The 19,354-nt window shown below is 34.9% G+C and overlaps 2 protein-coding genes and 1 pseudogene across 5 annotated transcripts in view; 1 reads left to right on the top strand and 2 right to left on the bottom strand.

Moving 5' to 3' along the window:
• LOC123704466 (fasciclin-3) overlaps positions 1-19,354 on the bottom strand; it is a 94,247-nt gene that overhangs the window by 40,953 nt on the left and 33,940 nt on the right. The gene's annotated exons all lie outside the window — the stretch shown is intronic.
• On the top strand, positions 2,260-5,256 carry LOC123704467 (annotated as a pseudogene).
• On the bottom strand, positions 2,961-5,644 carry LOC123704468. The gene is made up of 2 exons (XM_045652864.1): positions 5,258-5,644; positions 2,961-3,940 (listed from the first exon to the last, which is right to left on the bottom strand). Exons 1-2 carry the CDS (start codon positions 5,523-5,525, stop codon positions 3,174-3,176), a joined length of 1,035 nt encoding a protein of 344 aa, XP_045508820.1. The 5' UTR covers positions 5,526-5,644; the 3' UTR covers positions 2,961-3,173.

Raw genomic sequence — 19,354 nt, 5'->3', positions numbered from 1 at the left:
CGAGTTAATGACGGAAGGTAAAGTGACGGGAATTAAAGTGACGGGAAGTAAAGTGACGCGAGTTAAAGTGATGGGAGGTAAAGTGACGGGAGGTAAAGTGACGGGAGTTAAAGTGCCGGAAGTTATAGTCACGGGAGGTTAAGTAACGGGAGCTAGAGTGACGGGAAGTAAAGTGACACGAGTTGGTGACGGGAGGTAAAGTGAAGGGAATAAAAGTGACGAAAGTTAAAGTGACGCGAGTTAAAGTGACGGAAGTTGAAGTGACGGGAGTTAAAGAGACGCGAGTGAAAGTGACGGAAGCTAGTGATGGGAGGTAAAGTGACGCGAGTGAAAGTGACGGAAGCTAAAGTGATGGGAGGTAATTGGTAAACTGACGCAAGTTAAAGTGACGGGAGGTAAAGTGACGGGAGATCCTCCAGTGACAGGAGGTAAAGTGACGCGAGTTAAAATGGCGGGATATAAAGTGACGGGAGATAAAGTGACGGAAGTTAAAGTCACGGGAGGTAAAGTAACGGGAACTAGTGACGGGAGTTAAAGTGACGCGAGTGAAAGTGACGGAAGTTAAAGTGACGCGAGTGAAAGTGACGGGAAGTAAAGTGACGCGAGTTGAAGTGACGGGAGGCAAAGTGACGCGATGCGCTATAACTCGAACGGCTGAACCGATTTCGTTAATTCTTTTTTATAATATTCCTTGAAGTACGAGGATGGTTCTTATGGAGAGAAAACGTAAACATTTACCACGGGAGAAGCCGGGGCGGACCGCTAGTAATAAATAAATATGACTGTTTGTTTAATATACATATTGTATACAGCACTTAAATTCGATCTACATTACGCTTCATATTTTAAGTTCAGCTTTATCATCAATCAAACTTTCACAAAGCATGGCTTATATCTAAGCTGTCAACTTAGACTTTCTTTTTTAATCTACATCACTACATAGTACAAAAAGTTGTCTGTTTGTCCCTATTGCTTAGATCTTTATAAAACTACGCTAGGTTATCAAATTCAAATTCAAATTACATTTATTTGCAAGAATGTAGTTACAAAAAGAAGTGTTATTACAATGTTAAGGTACTAATACATTCTAACCACTATCTGGGTGTGCAAAAATTTTAATGGGAATACGTTAAATTACACTCTAATTCTTCGCGTCACATTAGAACAGCTGTTCTCGTGTGATGCCTGACCAAGGGAAATAGGGATTCATTTTTATATATAGAGATTAAGATAGTTAACAAAACACGCTCAAACTCATGAAATTTTGTATTGCCACCGATCCTTGATAAGTGTACAAAGTTTGAATTAAATCTGTCCGTTTAAAGTTGAACAAAATCGAGTCTAAAGGAGTCGGTTACACACAAACATACAGGTGAAGCTAATAAAAGCGTGTTATTTTTTTAAGTTTTAGACAATACGAGCGGAACCGCGGGACGCAGATAGTTTACTAAAAACCTCACCATTTTGATCATAGCGATTGTGTACATTGATGTGAACGGTGATAAAAAGCATCATTTATCATCTTGCTTGAAACCGTTACTTAAGTTACTTTTTAAGTTTTTATTGAAGTGTCAAACTTGGAAATATAAAAACGGCTTTAGAGTTTTTTCCTTGTATACATTGTATTGTTTAAAGTTTTGAGTGATTATTTTTCCGACCCAAATATCGGCCAACAGAATTGCACCATTCGACGTCACGTGGTACAACCTACATGGTACTGATAATTTTTTGAAAATTTTCTCTGGTCGTTGACGTCAAACTGACAGGTTAAATTCAATTGTGAAATTATATTGGCCGACATTTGGGACGGAAAAATAATCCCCCGAATACCACACGAGCTTCAAAATTATCTGGCATTTCCCTCAAGGTTCCGTCGTCAAGTCGTCAAGTTTTTCAGGAAAAATCACTCGCGCTTCGCGCTCGTGATTTTTTAACCTTGACTAAAAACTTGACTCCTTCATTTGTTTGCAACGAACCTATCGGAAAATACCCGATAATTTTGAAGCTCTTGTGGTATTTATAAGTGATAATTTGTAGCCTTTTTAGCTATTTTGTTTAAGTCAAAGGATATCAGAATTAATAAATGTATGGATGTATGTATGTTACCCTTTCACGTAAGAACCGATGTATATGAAATATAGTGCAGAGGTAAACTATTGTCAGGATATTATAATAACCATTAACCAATAGCCATTTTTAACTATCGTTACCTGTAACTGTAAAGGTTGCCTGGTAGAGATCGCTACCTAGCGATAAAGGTTCGAGCACATTATGTCGGGCCGCAGCGACGCGGGACGGGGCGCATCGCAGCGCAAAATGCGTACTTGGCACATCATTGACGGGCCGGGTCGCAGCTCATTGACGGATTTTTAGTACAGTATACTGCCGGAATTTGCGTGCAACTGTACGTTATGGATAGCTCTGACGAAGAACTTTCGTTTTTTTGCCTGCTCTTAGAAGAAGAAGAACGGCATAGACAAGAAGTTCATCAAAAGAAAAAACGTAAAATATGGATACATCCCATTTGTTCTAAGAGAAAGATATTCGGCGAATACCATCATCTTTTCCCCGATCTTTTAGCAGATGAAGCCAAGTTTTGGGGATATTTTCGGATGACCTCTGATCGATATTTTCAAATCCTTGACATAATAAAGGAGGATCTGCATAAAAAAACTACAACTTTTCGTGAGCCTATCGGACCAGAAGAGCGGCTTGCGGTGTGTTTAAGGTAAGTTTCACTAAAGCGCATACCTAGTGATTTTTAATAATCCTTATAACCTCCCATTTACACAAATACTTATATGTAATTACGCCTTTATCCCTAATGGGGTTGGCAGTGCGTAAACGAGTTAATGCTGTGTAAATTGTATCTTAAATAATTGTTAGTGCGATCGTACGTTAGGGTAGTGTGTATTTGTCTTTTTAATATTTATATTTTCATTAAAAAAAAAACAACGAAATAAATAATTTCAATATTATATTATGATCACAAAATCACAGAACAAAAATCTTACCATTATTATTACCTATCAAACATTATTACCAAAAATATAAAAATGAAACATCTTAAGCTTATAAATCAAAAACAGTATTGTTTAGTTTAATATAATGAAAAATAAAATAAAATAACACAAAAATATAATACCTACGCAATTCGTGTACATGAAATGGATTTAATGGAAAAAAACATTTAATGCGTTATCATCAAGATCAAGACCAATTTCTTCCTGTGTGTTATTATTATTTGTATTCACATTTGTTGAAGTTGGTGTTATAATTTGGTTTGGAGGTTGCGCATCTAAATCATTTAAAACACCGATTATGGGCGACGCGCTTTCTTGAGATAATTTTAATACATATTGTGGTTTAGATTTGTCCCTGAAAACCAATTCCTCTGCATCGGTAACTATTTTAAAAACTTCACGTTTCACACGAATTTGTACATCTTCCGGAAAATTTGAAACAGTTTCTCCCAAGTTCTTGAAAAAGTCAACTATTTTGTGAGATTCATTTTTCTGGGCCCTGTATTTTTTTTCTAAATACTCTTGCAATAACGAGTGTGTTGGTGAAAGCTGTGGTGGAGTATCTAAACTTTTAGAATTTCTTTTATAAGGACGAGGTGAAATGTCTTCTGAAGAACCAGGACGATTTCTTATAGTGCTTTGAGAAGTACCAGCACTTGAACCGGGGCTATCACGGCTATGATTATCATCTAAAAGACTATTATCCTCATTACTTGAGTCTTGCGAAACATTATTCAGTGGAAAATTTGAAAAAGTTTCATCCTCGTTGCTAATATAGGGGATAAGGAATGACAATAAATCTTCATATTTTGGTTTCTTCATATTTGTAGCAGCTTGTCCACTTTTTGTTTTCCTTAATTTTTTAGCGCGTCTGTAATTGTCTCTTACACGTCTCCATCTTTCTCTGCAAGCTGTAGCTGTGGAAGAAAAAAAATAGGTATTAGTAAAGTTAGAATAATCATGCCATTAAAGGACACCATTAAACATAACCTTATTGACTTGTATAAACGTAAGGATCGGCCAATAGATGTATGATGTTTGAACTAAATAGCTTTTTTTGTTTCAGATATTTGTCAACAGGAAATTCAATGAAGTCATTAGCCACTACTTTTCGACTTGGTGAATCAACAATTAGACAAATTATTTACGAGGCATGTACAGCCATATTTAAGAAGCTGTCACCTAATGTAATGCCCGTACCGACAGAAGCAGACTGGAAACGCAAAGAACAGCGTTTTAGAAGGCAATGGAACTTTCCAAATTGCATTGGGGCACTGGATGGAAAGCATGTTATTATAGAAGCACCACCGAATAGCGGTTCCCTTTATTTTTCTTACAAAAAAACGTTTACTATAGTTTTATTAGCCTTAGTCGATGCGGACTACCGTTTTACAGTCATTGATGTTGGTGCATTGGGTAAAAATTCTGATAGCCAAATACTCAATAACTCTAATTTTGGCAAAGCTTTAATTGATGGACAGTTAAATTTGCCTGCTGATCGTTTAATACCGGGTACAGACATACAGTTACCACATGTCATAGTTGGAGACGAAGCTTTTCCATTAACCAGACATTTGATGAGACCATATCCAGGAAATCAGTTGACAAATGACGAAGACAAGAAAGCTTTTAATTATAGGCTGAGTAGAGCTAGGCGTGTGAGCGAAAATGCTTTTGGTCTATTAGTGAAAAAGTTTAGAGTATACGAAAGACGTTTTTCGTTATTACCGAAACATGTTAATGTTATTATATTAGCTACTTGTTGTTTACACAATTTACTGCGAAACGACATGTGCTACTGGTCTGAAGAGGAAGCTCAGAGAAACGTGGTAACAGAAGCTATCACAGATTTGCCATATATTGGAAGCCATGCAGCACTTGACGCAATGTGTGTCCGTGATCAATTTAAAAGATATTTCGTATCTCAAACTGGTACCGTTGAGTGGCAGACAAGGGTTATTAGAAGAGGTATGCGAAGAAACTAATATCTTGACACTAAGGTGATTTAAGTGATACTGCCCGCTTACTTATAAAAAAACCGGCCAAGTGCGAGTCCGACTCGCATATGAAGGGTTTATTATTTTAAGGTAATTCATTAACTCGTTGTTTATCATATAACTTGGAATAAATACTACGTAAGTTTCTAAAAAAAGTGATTATAGTACATCATAATACAAGTGCGTTATGGTGGTAATTACATATTAAGAAATAAATACATGACAGTGTTTACTTACCAGATTCTTTCATTATATCCCCTATTTCCTTCCAAATATTGTCTCTTCTTTGTTGATCATCGTAATGAGGATCTTGCAAATCATAAAGTTCTTTGTATCCTTGAACTAAATTAATCAAAAGTTCTTCATTCATTTTTGTGAACACCAAAGTATCACGAAAATAATAAAAAATGCAAATATCGTGAAATGAACACGTGCGCGCGTGCACACCAATCCGCTTGCTATAGCACACTGTTGACGGGGCGCAGCGGGGCGGGGCGGGCCGCATCGCACTGACGGAAATCCGCCGCGCAAGAATGCGACCCGCTACCCCCCGGCATAGTGTGCCATAGCAAATACAAATTGTATAGAAGCGATTTGGGTGGACTTTTGCGCTGCGCCCCGACGCGCTGCGGCCCGACATAATGTGCTCGAACCTTAAGGCCGCACTTTGCTTATTTGAAATTTATTGCAATACATTTAAAATAAAACAGCAATTAAGGATTTCCATTCATTCATTCATAAAATCTGACCAATCACACGCCACCTTCACCTACAGCTCACTATACCACCAAAGCGCATTGACACCCATTAGTTTTTAAATTCACAAAAACTAATAAATTGATATTTCACGCTACGACGATTTAGGAAATTGGCACAAAGATAAAGTTATTTATAAAATGACATTGATAACAAAAGAAAATAATTTGATCTTTATAACCGTTTAATGGAGTTTTTAATCGAGAGATTTTAGTGAAAATTTCGCTTGAAAGTTAAGATACTTGGTGACATAGATAGAAATTATAAATATTGTAATTACATATTTTTATAAACTTTCCCAGAAATAATAAGGTATGTTAACATTAGGTCTAAGTCTAAGTCATACCACTATAATATGTGTATTTACTAAAACCACATACATTTTAAACCCTACGCAAAAATATTTTTTGTTTCGATAGTGCGAATTTTAAGTACAGTGGTCCCTATGAAGCGATTTCAACCAGAAAACTTTTGGATATTTATAAAAAAAGAATTAAAATTCACGGTCTAATCCATATGAAGCGATTTCTTCCAGACAATTTTTGTATATTTACTATTTAGTATTGTCTTATTTTAATAACTTTTTAACAAATTGCTAGCAGTCTAACAAATGAATATTATAAAGGTTACGTTCTAAGGTTACATTATTACGAAATTAATTTGAAGAAAAATTACTCACAGATAAGGAAAATCAATTATTAGCTGTAATTACTTTTCTGATAGCTTTTTATATTGGATCGGTAATAAGCATTTAATTCATACTTATATTAAAATTAATCAAAACTGTCTGTTTGTTAAGCTTTAATATCTGTGTACCGCTGAATCGATTACGATGTAATTTGTTATAGAGATAGATGGACGGTGATGAGTGATGATATTTCATAGTATTTAAATAAAAAAGGCCGTGTGCCCAGCACACGTGTCAGAAGAGAAACTTCTTTGCCAAGATTCAAAGATACCAAAATCGTCGTCTTTCTCCATGACGTGACGGTATCGCTATGACGCGACCTTGAAATTTTACTCTCAACGCGCCTAAAGAAGTTTCACTTCAAAACCAAAAATAATAAATATGATGTTTGAATTTAATCTGTTCGTTTAAAGTCAAAATCTATACCTACTATAATAATATTATAAAGCTGAAGAGTTTGTTTGATTGTTTGTTTGTTTGTTTGAACGCGCTTATCTCGGGAACTACTGGTCCGATTTGAAAAATTCTTTCGGTGTTAGATAGCCCATTTATCGAGGCTATAGGCTATAGGCTTATATGTCATCACGCTAAGACCAACAGGAGTGGAGCAATGCGGGTGAAACCGCGGGGAACAGCTAGTCGTGTATAAAGGAGTCTATTACATACAAACATACAGGTGAAGCTAATAAAAGCGTGTTAATGTATTAATTGAGGCGACACCTTCATTAAGAGCTAATTATAAAATTAACGCCGGTTGCAGAGCTTCACCGACCATCAGTGCGTACGTCAGTCGCGCTTGTCATATGTATGTCTATGAACGGTTTTATGAATTTCCATACATATGACAAGCGCGACTGACGTACGCACTGATGTCCGGTGAAGCTCTGCAACCGGCCTAAGGTTTAGTTCAAAATGGCCGACATGAAAGTTACTTCATTACACAAAGGTGTGTTTTCACGCGATATAATTATGAAAAGACTATATTTTGTACGGCGGCTTCGTCCGCGTGGTCTACGCCAATTAATAATTATTTTTCCAAAAACGTAATCAACTTCAAATTGGCAACTAGGCAACATTTTAATGATGAAACGAAAGGTATAAGCTTTAAAAAAAAAGAATCATCAAAATCGGTTCACTCAGCTAAAAGTTATGAGCTAACAAATATAAAAAAGTGTTCTAAATATTCATTACATAAATTAGTTCCGTTGTGACTTGTGGCATGCAATTTAAATTTAATTGCAGTTTAATTGGCAAAAAAGATAACTATAATATTATATGCGCTAGTCCGCACTATTATTATCTATCTCTCAAATTTCATAAAAATCAGCTGTTTTCGCATAAAAATAAAAACCACAGTGCCAAAATTTTATCTACGTTTTATTCGGGAGAAATATAACAGATTAGTGTGGCTTTCTTGTAGAAAAAGTTTTAAAATAAGCTGATACCCATATTTAAAATACACTGTTTTAGAAAATTTAATCCATCACCAACAAAAATATGTGCTTGTTACGTGCACGCAAACCGGGGCGTGGAGCTAGTTAATATCTAACTAATCCCTTAACTATCAACCTAATTTCTGATAACAGTTACATTACAATTACTCAAGGGAGTAACAACGGAATTTCCAGAGGTGTGGTCTTTATTTGACATACATAGGAACAAGATACGTACGAATACTAGGTAGTTGTTTCGTCGGACTTCACAAAGCAAAATATCACTTTGATATTTTGATAGTTTATAAGCTTGTATGGTTTTTAAAAACGTTAATACATACACGAATCCTGCTCATGATTATTTTTATCGTTGCTAAGTACTGACCGGTTGGCTTAGTTGGTTGTGAGTTGTGACCCTGCCTTCCAAGCCAGAGGTTGTGGGTTCGATTCCCACTCAGGGCAAATATTTGTGTGATGAACATAGACGTTTGCTCTGAGTCTGGGTGTTAATTATCTATATAAGTATTCATTTAAAATTATATATAACTATATATGTATGTTTATCAGCCATCTGGGTCTCCATAACACAAGCGATAGCTTAGTATGGGATCAGATCGTGCGGTGTGTGAAAATTGTCCTGAAAATATTTATTAATTATTTCACAGGACATCGAACCTCCATTATCGTTGACGAACATTGCACCACTATACCAAAGAAAACCGCGAAATAAATCTTTAAAAGTATTTCACGAACTTTGAAAAACAATTTACAACCGGTTCGGTAAAGTTGTTTACTCTTTGTTTCAAGTTGGTAAAGTTCTTTGCTCTTGTTTGTGCCAAGTGTGTGTCTGCATTGTTTTTATTTTATTTTTTATTACCTATACAGTAAAAAACAAATGTTTAGTTTTATAAAGGTTAACAGTTTTCTACTTTCTCGTTGATACTTGGGGGGTTAGACAAGTGGCTTTCTATTAGCGTAAAGTTTGATATAGATTATGAATGTATGAGATTGACATAAGCTGTAGATAAACGTATCTCCAGCTTACGTCAATCTCATACATTCATAGTCAAACTTTACGCTAATAAAGGCCACTTGTCTAGGGGGGCTGGTACCTATTAGATATTTTTAAGTGAAAAGTCGCGTCATGGTAATACCGTCACGCCATGGAGTATAGCGACGATTTTGGTATCTTTGAATCTTGCCAAAGAAGTTTCTCGTCTGACACATGTGCTCGGCATACAGGCTCTTTTTTTAAGAGATTTAAAACGTATAAACAAAAAAAATCCTACTAAGTAATATTATAAATGCGAAAGTTTGTGAGGATGTGTGTGTGTGTTTGTTACTCTTTCACGCAAATACTACTGAACCGATTACAATGAAATTTAGCATACATATAGAAGGTAACTTGGATTAACACATAGGATAGGTTTCATCCCGGAAATCCCACGGGAGCGGGAACTATGCGGGTTTTTCTTTCAAAACGCGGGCGAAGCCGCGGGCGGAAAGCTAGTATTACACAAGACTACACTATATACCAGATATTCACAAACAAATAAGTATTTCATCATAATATTCAACACAAAGACGTGAACAAATAACTTTTGAACTTATTATGAAAACATTTCTATGTAAAACAGAAATAATGTATATTTGGCATAGTGCTAATTTAATGTGTCCCCAGTTGGACGTAGGCTTCTATTCCAGGGAAAGCTATAATATTGTACTGCTAGAGATTTTGAAATAATCTTTGGCATATTACTATAATATATGATGTTACATATGTATTTTGTAAAATTAAATTGTAAAACTGACTTGATTAAAAAGAGCAACTATGGAGTTTCTTGCCGGTTCTTCTCCGTAGATACTGCTTTCCGAATCGGTGGTAAATGTTAAAAATATGTCCCTAATGACGTTTCAAAAGTGCTTCTAGAAGAAGTCTAATTGAATAAATAAAAGTTTGAGTTTGAGTTTACATGTTCTAGTAATGTTACTCGAGTAATGTACATTTACAAAATGTACTTTTTAACTAACTGTGATGATAATACAATGAATGAATTGTTTAAATCGCAATTTTGATTTGAAAACGATACAAAAAATTTCTATCTAAATATGATCAGACAATTGAAAGGTTTTTACATTATTTATTTCGTTTTGATAACCTTAACTTTTCGTTAATAAAATCATATGGTCTTACCACAATTTAAACACAGTCTAACTTTAAACCAGGGATCTGTCACTTTAATAGTTGTCTATGTGAAATACGACAAAACTAGATAAAAGAGAACCCGCGCTTAGATTTAAACCCTATCGAAAGTTTTCTGAGGTAAGACAGATAATATTTTATGTATTTTGATGCTCTATAATGACTAATGATATTGTAAAAATCTAGTCTTTCAATTTCTTAGTTCATAAAACAAATACTCTACACTTAAGCCTATGAGTTTTACACAACCCATATTTTTCTTGACTTACTTTATTTATGAATATTATAGCATATAGCTTAGCTTCTCCTACAAACAGGCTTAACCTTAAAAGGATCAACCGCGCCCCGCCGCGCCCTTAGCGTGCTATACTAACTTCCCTTACCACTGGGCGTTTTATACAGGTCACACGAACGAGGTCGAAATTATAATCATGTTATAGTGGAAAAGTAGAAGGTTCGAAGCATGATACAATTTCATAGGTTATTACAAAATGGTCATTACAAAATGTTTGTTTGTCTATCTATCATGTCATAACGGAGACATTTTATCATCTTATGACTTTTATGTCTAACGGTGAATTTACATCAAACGAGCGAATGCTAATTCTATCCCCAGTATGTCAAATTATTTTAGTGTAAACAGGCGTAGAACATTCCTTCGTTGTTCGTAGTGCGTTCGAAAGATTCTATGCAATGTTCTAATATTGAACAACACTGAATGCGTGTTTTCGTTTACACTAAAAGATCACGAATGCTCTTGTTCTATATCGTATGATTTTCTGTTTGTTAATAGTAGGCTACAAAGTGAAGAGAATACTTCATAGACCACATTTTTTTTCTATTAATTATTAATTTTGTCCGCGCAAAATCGGATGACATAGCTAGTTATTTAATTAGTTGTCACAATTGGAATTGGCATTAAAATTGATAATCGAGAGCTGTCTCTGCAGATTATCGACTAAAACTGCTGACTAAGTGTAGTGATGTACGGTGTGATCCTAATTATCGATAAAATTAAATTATAAAACATATTAATACATAGCATATCCATAGACATGAAAAAAACATATTTTTTTTTTCGAATTGACATTTCAATAATTTTTATATTTTATTTGGTAATTGTTAATTATGTAAAGAGAGCTTTAAAAATAAAAGTAAAACTAGTCATACCTATTTTACAACCTCCACCAATATCTGCTTAAACACAATACCTAGAGCACTAAAATATACAATAATATCAACTTGACTCAGTCTCATAATAAAATACATATATAAACAAATATTACGAGTCCGTTCATAAAATTCAAACGTTTTATTACAGTACTTTGTTAGTAGTAAAGCCATATAACTTCAGTGGCTAGACTGGGAGGTAGAAATCAACCCTTTTATTAGTCTATTATTTTTGGAATTTTCGATTAACTTACGATAAACTGATAAAGTTGTTTAATGGAATGTTTCAGAGTTATGATTTAGACCAAAATTGCCAAGGGCTTTTCAAAATAGACTGATGACCTTTGAATTACTAGAGTTGCTAGTTTTCTCAAGGATTATTTATATAACAATACAGAAATACTAGCCTCTTATAAAATAACGAATATATTTTTTTTTTTTTATTTACCTTTTTAACATGGAATTCATACATGTAACTTCAAAGGATATTGATATAAGAAACTAGATTGAGTAATTGCGTGTACACGACTAAAAGAGAAACGATGTTTACAAAACTAGACCACAGAATAAAAATACTAGACTATCAATGAATTCCAAGAAGCACTTACACAAGGTGCCTCAAAGGTACGAATCTAAATTGAGCATTACCTCCTAGATATTACTAGAACTGTATCCCACTGCTACCCGCATTGCTTTGCTCCTGTTGGTCTTAGCGTGATGATATATAGCCTGAAGCCTTCTTCGATAAATGGGCTTTGTAACACTGAACGAATTTTCCAAATGGTAACAGCAGTTCTTTTGATTGGCACGTTTAAACAAACAGCTCTTCAGATTTATTAGTAGGACATAATATTACTACGACGTTAAGAGAAATAAATACAAACAAGTATCACATAGTCACATACCGTTCAATGGATATCCACTCAGTTAATTATAAATTAGCATAGTTTACTAATTCAATAAAACGGGACCAGTTTGTGGAAATCGCAAATTATAAATGGCCATTCCGTTAAGACAGGTTGCCGTGAGAAAATAGATACTTGTCGTGTAGTGATGTGTGTAATCATCGATACTATTTCTAGTATTTTACTTGGATAGATCTAGATATCTGTGGAATATTTTCTTTAAGCGTTCAAATCATGTATTCGAATCGAATCGTAAAAAAAGATTGTATGTTTATATTTTAGCAGCACAACATAGTAAATACTTAATATTTTACTGTGTTGTGTCACTAAAAATAGATATGATAAAAAAATATATGATAAAAATCATAGCCAGTGGAAGATTCATAGTACAAAAGGTTGCAATAGTTGCTTAAAGCTCACATATAAATATTTTTAAACCGTTAAACTATTTTGTTAATAAATCATCATTTAATTGAGTTAAGTGTAATAAAAATACTTTTATCGACACGCACAGCACATCACTAAAGTTTCAATAGCTTTCCAAATCCATTGGAAAGCCAAGTGAAGTAATATTCGAGCTTATAAGTTTGACAGAGAGCTTACGAGTAAAGTCATTTTCGTTTCTATTATTGTAAGTTCTTTTGAAATGTTATTAATTTGTTATTTTAGATCTTTACTTAGTTATATGGAAATATTTTAAATTATAACGGCATTTTTCTTTCGAAATTCTACCCCAAAACAATTGACATAGGGCTTCGCCTATATTTTGTTCCCGGGTGAAACCGCGGGGCACAGTATCATTACATAATATTATGAAACAAAAATATCTGTCGCGTCTGTCTATTTGTTCGCGATGAAATCAAATACTATTGCACCTAATTTCATCTAATGGATAACATACAGCTACATACATAGCTCGTTTACAAATTGTTAACTAAATATACCTTCTCGTACATCTACTTATAAAACTACAAGCAAACCCGCTTGTTCCTAATAACTAGATAATGCAGAGCTAACAAGCTGTCTAGAGCTTACTCGAGACGTGGCAACGACCCTGTTATATTTCAAGCTGAATAACTTAGTGTTTGGGTGAAATTTTACGTCTGAGAGGAAACTTTGTTGTTTGTTAAACAATATGACAACTTTCAACACATTTGACAAGGAGACATTTTATATATTAGTAGCTTTAATTGGGTAGGTATGTAGAATTTTTACTATATCATTGTTTTAATTTAACTTATTTCGTTTTTATACCTGTTAAAACCTACATTTTGAACATTATTTTGCCCTTATCCCTCACCGGGTGACGTCACGCCCTACCAACCTCGCTAATGGCCGCCATATTGATTGCACACTTGACAGCTGTCACCTGTCACCTGTCACTTGTCACTTGTCAGTACTCCCGCGCTTTTGTGTACAGACTATAGATTATAGATGAGGTTCGATTGACAGCTGTCATCGTGTAATATTTTTGGTTGTAAGAAACTAAGAACGTATGTGATTAAGATGAATTGAAATTGATAAGATGGCTACGCAATCTATTAAATATCGGAAAATGTATGTAACTGAATCTAATGTATTGGGGAAATACAGGATCCTCTTAGTGTCTCAAATTGAAATTTATTAAAAGTTAAACTTTTTTAAACATAATATTTATTCGTACAGCAAATATGTTTTCGTAACGTTTCGAGACGTTTTACGTTTTAATCGACAATATAAAGTTTTTTCGCTCGCTCGCTATTTAAGTAGCTTATGTGTCAGAACACATAAGCTACCTACATACATACTTTTACCCGCAGGTTCGTCAGGTAATAGCATGATAGTGTACATACCGCCTAATCCACGCTGTCCAAAAAAGATGATTTAAACAATACAAAATGGCGCTCATTGGCGCGTGTCGACCGTTACATCCGGCCGTTAGCGACGCATTGTTATCTATTGGAGCATTTACATACACTAGCTCGTGCCCGCGGGTTCGTTCGTGTTCCTCATCATCATTGGTGATAAATCAACATGAGCGGATAAATTTAAAATTCATATTTTAATTGCACGTCTTAAAAAAGTAATTTCAAATAAAATTACATTACTTACTACATTCAATTCTAAATGAACATAATATAAACTTAGCAAGGTTCTCGAAGCCCTGACGTATCTATATCTATATCTATACATGTAATAAATCTGTAGAAGGGTCAATTCTGTACATTGAAAGTATTGAAAAAATAAATAGCAGGTGGTGTTACTGGCTCGATACCAAACCCAAATATGTGATTAAATAAATTTTTGTCTGTCTGTCTGTCTGTCTGTATGTGAAGACATCACGTGAAAACTAACGGTTCGATTTCGATGAAATTTGGTATAATTATACCTTATTATCCTGGGCGTAAAATAGGATACTTTTATCCTGGAAAAATACGTAGAAAAAAAATTAATCTTCATTTTTCAGTTTTATCCATAGACGTTGTTCCGTAGAACCGCGAACACACGTTGCGTATTATTATAGGTCTAGCCGTATTTGGGTCCAATAGATATTTATAAGATGTCATTTTCAGAGTTACTCAAAATGGAGAAATAAACCATCCGACCGAGATCCGATCATAAGACCGACATCCGCGGGGACGGAGTCGCGGGCGGAAGCTAGTCGATAATAAATTCGAGTCCTTACCACAACGTATTGAATGTTTTTTTTATTTGCATTTTTTTCAGATAAATTCTTTCTTTGGTCAATAACTTAAATATTTAAGAACAATTCTTAGTCTTACATAATCGTTAAATTTTTTTTTTCGTTAAAATCATCTTTATACCATCCCAAATATTATTTCAATTGATTCACTATAATAATAATTTTATAAAACGAAACCTTGACAACCTCTGCACGTAAATTTAGGGCAATTAGTTATTTAGTATGTCCATAAAAACACCTGTACCGGATACACCGGTGGCGCGGAACGAAGGGTGGAATGTAGTTATTTATTATTTTCGCTTTAAAGTTATTATACTGTATAATAAATATAATTTTGAGTTTACATCTGCTTATACTTAAAAAAAAATGTCACACGGAGTTTAACAAAACTCCGAAACAGCTTGACCGATTTTGATGGATTTTCAATTTTACTAAACAGAGCAGTAGCAGTAGTTACCAACGTAATGTAGTCTCCTCGCAAAACGAAAATATTATAATTTTTTTCATTGCTGAACTTAATAAATTCGTACCAGCATTTCCTAAGGTAAGCTCGTACAAACAAACAACACTTCACGTTATAATATAGGATACATTATTACATTGTGTTCTTATAAATACTGTTTAAAATTTTAAGTATTTCGTCTAATAGACACCCAAAATCTAATCAAGTGAAACCACCAACTAAACTATAGTATATAACAAAACCTTCATTAAAATAATTTAATAATATCAAGGGATATTATTTCGAAAAAGTAACAAGTTCTCTTTTAAAAATTTCTTCAAGGCGTGTCTATGAATATTCATGTAAAATTTAAACAAGACCCTATTCTTTAGAAAACCAAGGATTTTTATGTCCTAGGCAAATAGAAACTTAGTTATATCTAGATTTAGAATATCGTAGGCAAATAAGAAAATGTTATTCCAATTTATCTATCTGTATGCAAAATTTGAGCTAAATCGATTCAGTAGTTACTGCGTAAAATAGCAACAAACATCTTTGTGTTTTTCATATCGTACTTTAAATTGATGATATTATGTATAATGTATTATATTATTAGGTTTATATAGATACTAGCTGCTCCGCGCGGTTTCACCCCCGTGGCTCCACCCCTGTTGGTCGTAGCGTGATGATATATTGCCTATAACCTTCCTCGATAAATGGGCTATCTAACACTGAAAGAATTTTTCAAATCGGACCAGTAGTTCCCGAGATTAGCGCGTTCAAACAAACAAACACACTCTTCAGCTTTATAATATTAGTATAGATACATACGAAACTACGCAGACTGAATTCTTCCAATAAATTGAATTATTACCTGTAACAATGTAAATTTAAATTAAATATTACATATAAATAAATAATTAACTAATATTATAAATGCAATCTTTCTGTCTGTTCCTCTTTCACGAATAAACCATAGCACCCTTTTGGATGTATACATGTAATGAAAATATGTGAACATTCAAGCATAGGTTTTTTCCAAATGCATGCATGCTTTATACATATTTAACTAGCTTTCCGCCTGCGGCTATGCCCGCAAACTCAAACTCAAACTCAAACATTCATTTATTCAATTAGACTACTATTTAGTAGCACTTTCGAATCGTCATTACTCATTACTTAGGTAAGTATTTTTAACATTTACCACCGATTCGGAAAGCAGTATCTATGGAGAAGAATCGACAAGAAACTCCATAGTTTTATCTAAACCCAGTAAAAGATATATTAAAACCTTCCTCTTCAATCACGCTACTTAAATTATAAAAAACCGCAACAAAATCTGTTGCATAGTTATTAAGATTGAAGCACACATAGGGACAGAGAAAGCGACTCTGATTTATTTATGTATCTAGTTATTAATACATACAGGCCATAGGAGATGGATGTTTTTGTTTCCAGTTTTGTTCATGGGTAAAACCGCTAGTATATAAAACATATTATTTATGTACATTGTACATAATATTATGTACGTATATACGTTTGATAGTATTTAGTAAGCCGTTTTGTAAATAATTATTTTTACATCCATTGTCTTCCATTCGCGGTTGAATTAATCATCTATTGTTTAGCTTATGTTTGGACCTTATGGGGATAAGGCAGTGACCCTTTGCCCTAATGAAGCCCTATACATAGCTTTTATCATCATCATCTTATATATAAAATTCTCGTGTCACAATGTTAGTCTGCATACTCCTCCGTAACGGCTGGACCGATTCTCATGAAATTTTCTGTGCTCTTATATATTTGCCGTGCATTAGGCACTCATATTTGCCGAAAGATTGTATTAAAACTGTGGTCGTGCCAATACTTAAAAATAAAACAGGCGACTCTTCGGATAAGTCGAACTATAGACCCATCTCGCTGGCCACGATATTAGCGAAAGTGTTGGACGGTTTGCTGGACAGATATTTATGCAAACACCTAGAGTTGGACGAGGCGCAGTTTGGCTTTAGAGCTGGTTCGTCTACCGAAACTGCTGTTTTTTGTCTTAAGCAAACGGTCCAATACTACACTAAGAGGAAAACCCCCGTATATGCCTGTTTTCTTGATCTATCAAAGGCCTTTGAGATGGTGTCGTATGATCTCCTTTGGCAGAAGTTAAGGAATAAAACGGAGCTTCCAGAGGAGTTAATTGGTGTTTTTGGGTATTGGTATGGCCACCAGATTAATTCGGTGAGGTGGAATAATGTGTTCTCTGAACCGTACGGGTTGGAGTGCGGAGTGAGACAGGGGGGGTTGACGTCTCCTCGGCTCTTTAACTTTTATGTGGACGAGCTGATTGGTGGGCTCAATAGAACTGGTGTCGGCTGCTCCATTGACGGTAAATTTGTCAACAACTTAAGTTACGCGGACGACATGGTTTTGTTGGCTCCGTCAATCAGTGCATTACGAAAGCTCTTAGAAAAATGTGAAGATTTTGCCGTGGCCCACGGGCTCAGATATAATGTAAAGAAGAGTAACCTTTTAGTGTTTCAATCGCGTGGTTTTAAAGTTGACTCAGTCCCGCCGGTGTTTCTCGACAATACACCATTACAGAGGGTCTCTCAATACAAGTATCTGGGCCACTGGGTCACGGACGAACTCGTGGATGACGCCGACATTGAGAGGGAGAGGAGGGCGCTGGCCGTCAGGGGTAACATGCTGGCCCGTAGGTTTGCACGCTGCTCTCGCGAAGTAAAGGTGAGTTTGTTTAAAGCGTTCTGCCAGTCCTTTTACACGTGCAGCCTATGGGTTAGCTACACTCAGAGGGCGATCAATACCCTCCGGGTTCAGTATAATAATATGTTTAGAATGTTGCTGGGGTTGCCGAGATACTGCAGTGCGTCAGGAATGTTTGCGGAGGCGCGCACTGACGGATTCCACGCAATCATGCGAAAAAGAGCGGCATCCATGATGCACCGTGTCCGGCAATCGTCCAGCAGCATCCTAGCTGTCTTCGTAGACAAATGGGAAAGCAATGTCTTGAGACATTGGATTAAAATCCATGTCTCAAGCACATTATGATTTAAAATAGTAGTGTTAATAATTATTTGTGTAATTTGATACTAACATAGTTTTTAAGGTAAAAAGATACTAACAATTATATGGATGCAATTATCTGAAATAAATCAAATAAATAAAAATAAATAAAAAATAAATAAATAAATAAAATATATAAAATTCTCGTGTCACAATGTTAGTCTGCATACTCCTCCGAAACGGCTGGACCGATTCTCATGAAATTTTCTGTGCATATCGGATAAGTCTGAGAATCGGCCAACATCAATTTTTCATATGTACCACGGGCGAAGCCGGGGCGGACCGCTAGTACTAATATATAAAGCTGAAGAGTGTGTTTGTTTGAACGCGCTTATCTCAGGAACTACTGGCTACTGGTCGGATTTGAAAAATTATTTCGGGTTTAGATATCCCATTTATCGAGGAAGGCTATAGAGTATAGGCTTATATATCAACGTCGAGACCGATACTTATATCACAAAATAAATTACTTATAACAAATTATTTTACTTTTAGGTACAAGGATCAAAATAACATTAAAACTCTTTAAAACTCATTCCATAATAAATGCCACAAAGCAATTGCCCGCTTTCCGCAGTCGGTTAAGTTCGCGTTAATACAATGTACACAAAGCGACACTGTCATTACGGTTCCGATGATAAACTCACGTTTAGATGTCACGATACGATTTGTCGTATTGAATAATTATCGTGTCGTTTCCTATAGGTACGACTTTAGCTTTAGCTGCTTCCTTTGCTCTGTGGTACATAGATAATAACATCTTCTTTGTATTTTAGGTTTTTAAATTTTATAGCCTAAAGTTGTAGCCTATAGCTAGATAAAAGGTTAGCTTTGGAAGCAAATTACTTTCTAATACGACGATCTTAAAGCAACCTATCTTGTAATTTAGAGATAATCATAACACATACATTATTCAAATACAACAACACTAACAGATAACTCGATTTAAATAATAATTAGCAATTACTACATAATT

The sequence above is a fragment of the Colias croceus genome, chromosome 29 (assembly GCF_905220415.1).
Source record: "Colias croceus chromosome 29, ilColCroc2.1".
Classification (NCBI taxonomy): domain Eukaryota; kingdom Metazoa; phylum Arthropoda; class Insecta; order Lepidoptera; family Pieridae; genus Colias; species Colias croceus.
The sequence above is the reverse complement of the archived record's forward strand: the minus strand, read 5'-3'. Positions and strand labels throughout refer to the sequence as shown.

Bases quoted from the DNA above. Each gene is read 5' to 3' on its own strand.
- LOC123704468 (XM_045652864.1), bottom strand. From the start codon at position 5,525: ATGCGGCCCGCCCCGCCCCGCTGCGCCCCGTCAACAGTGTGCTATAGC. The intron at 3,941-5,257 runs GTAAGTAAACAC...TTTCTTCCACAG, and splicing joins GGATATAATGAAAGAATCTG to CTACAGCTTGCAGAGAAAGA.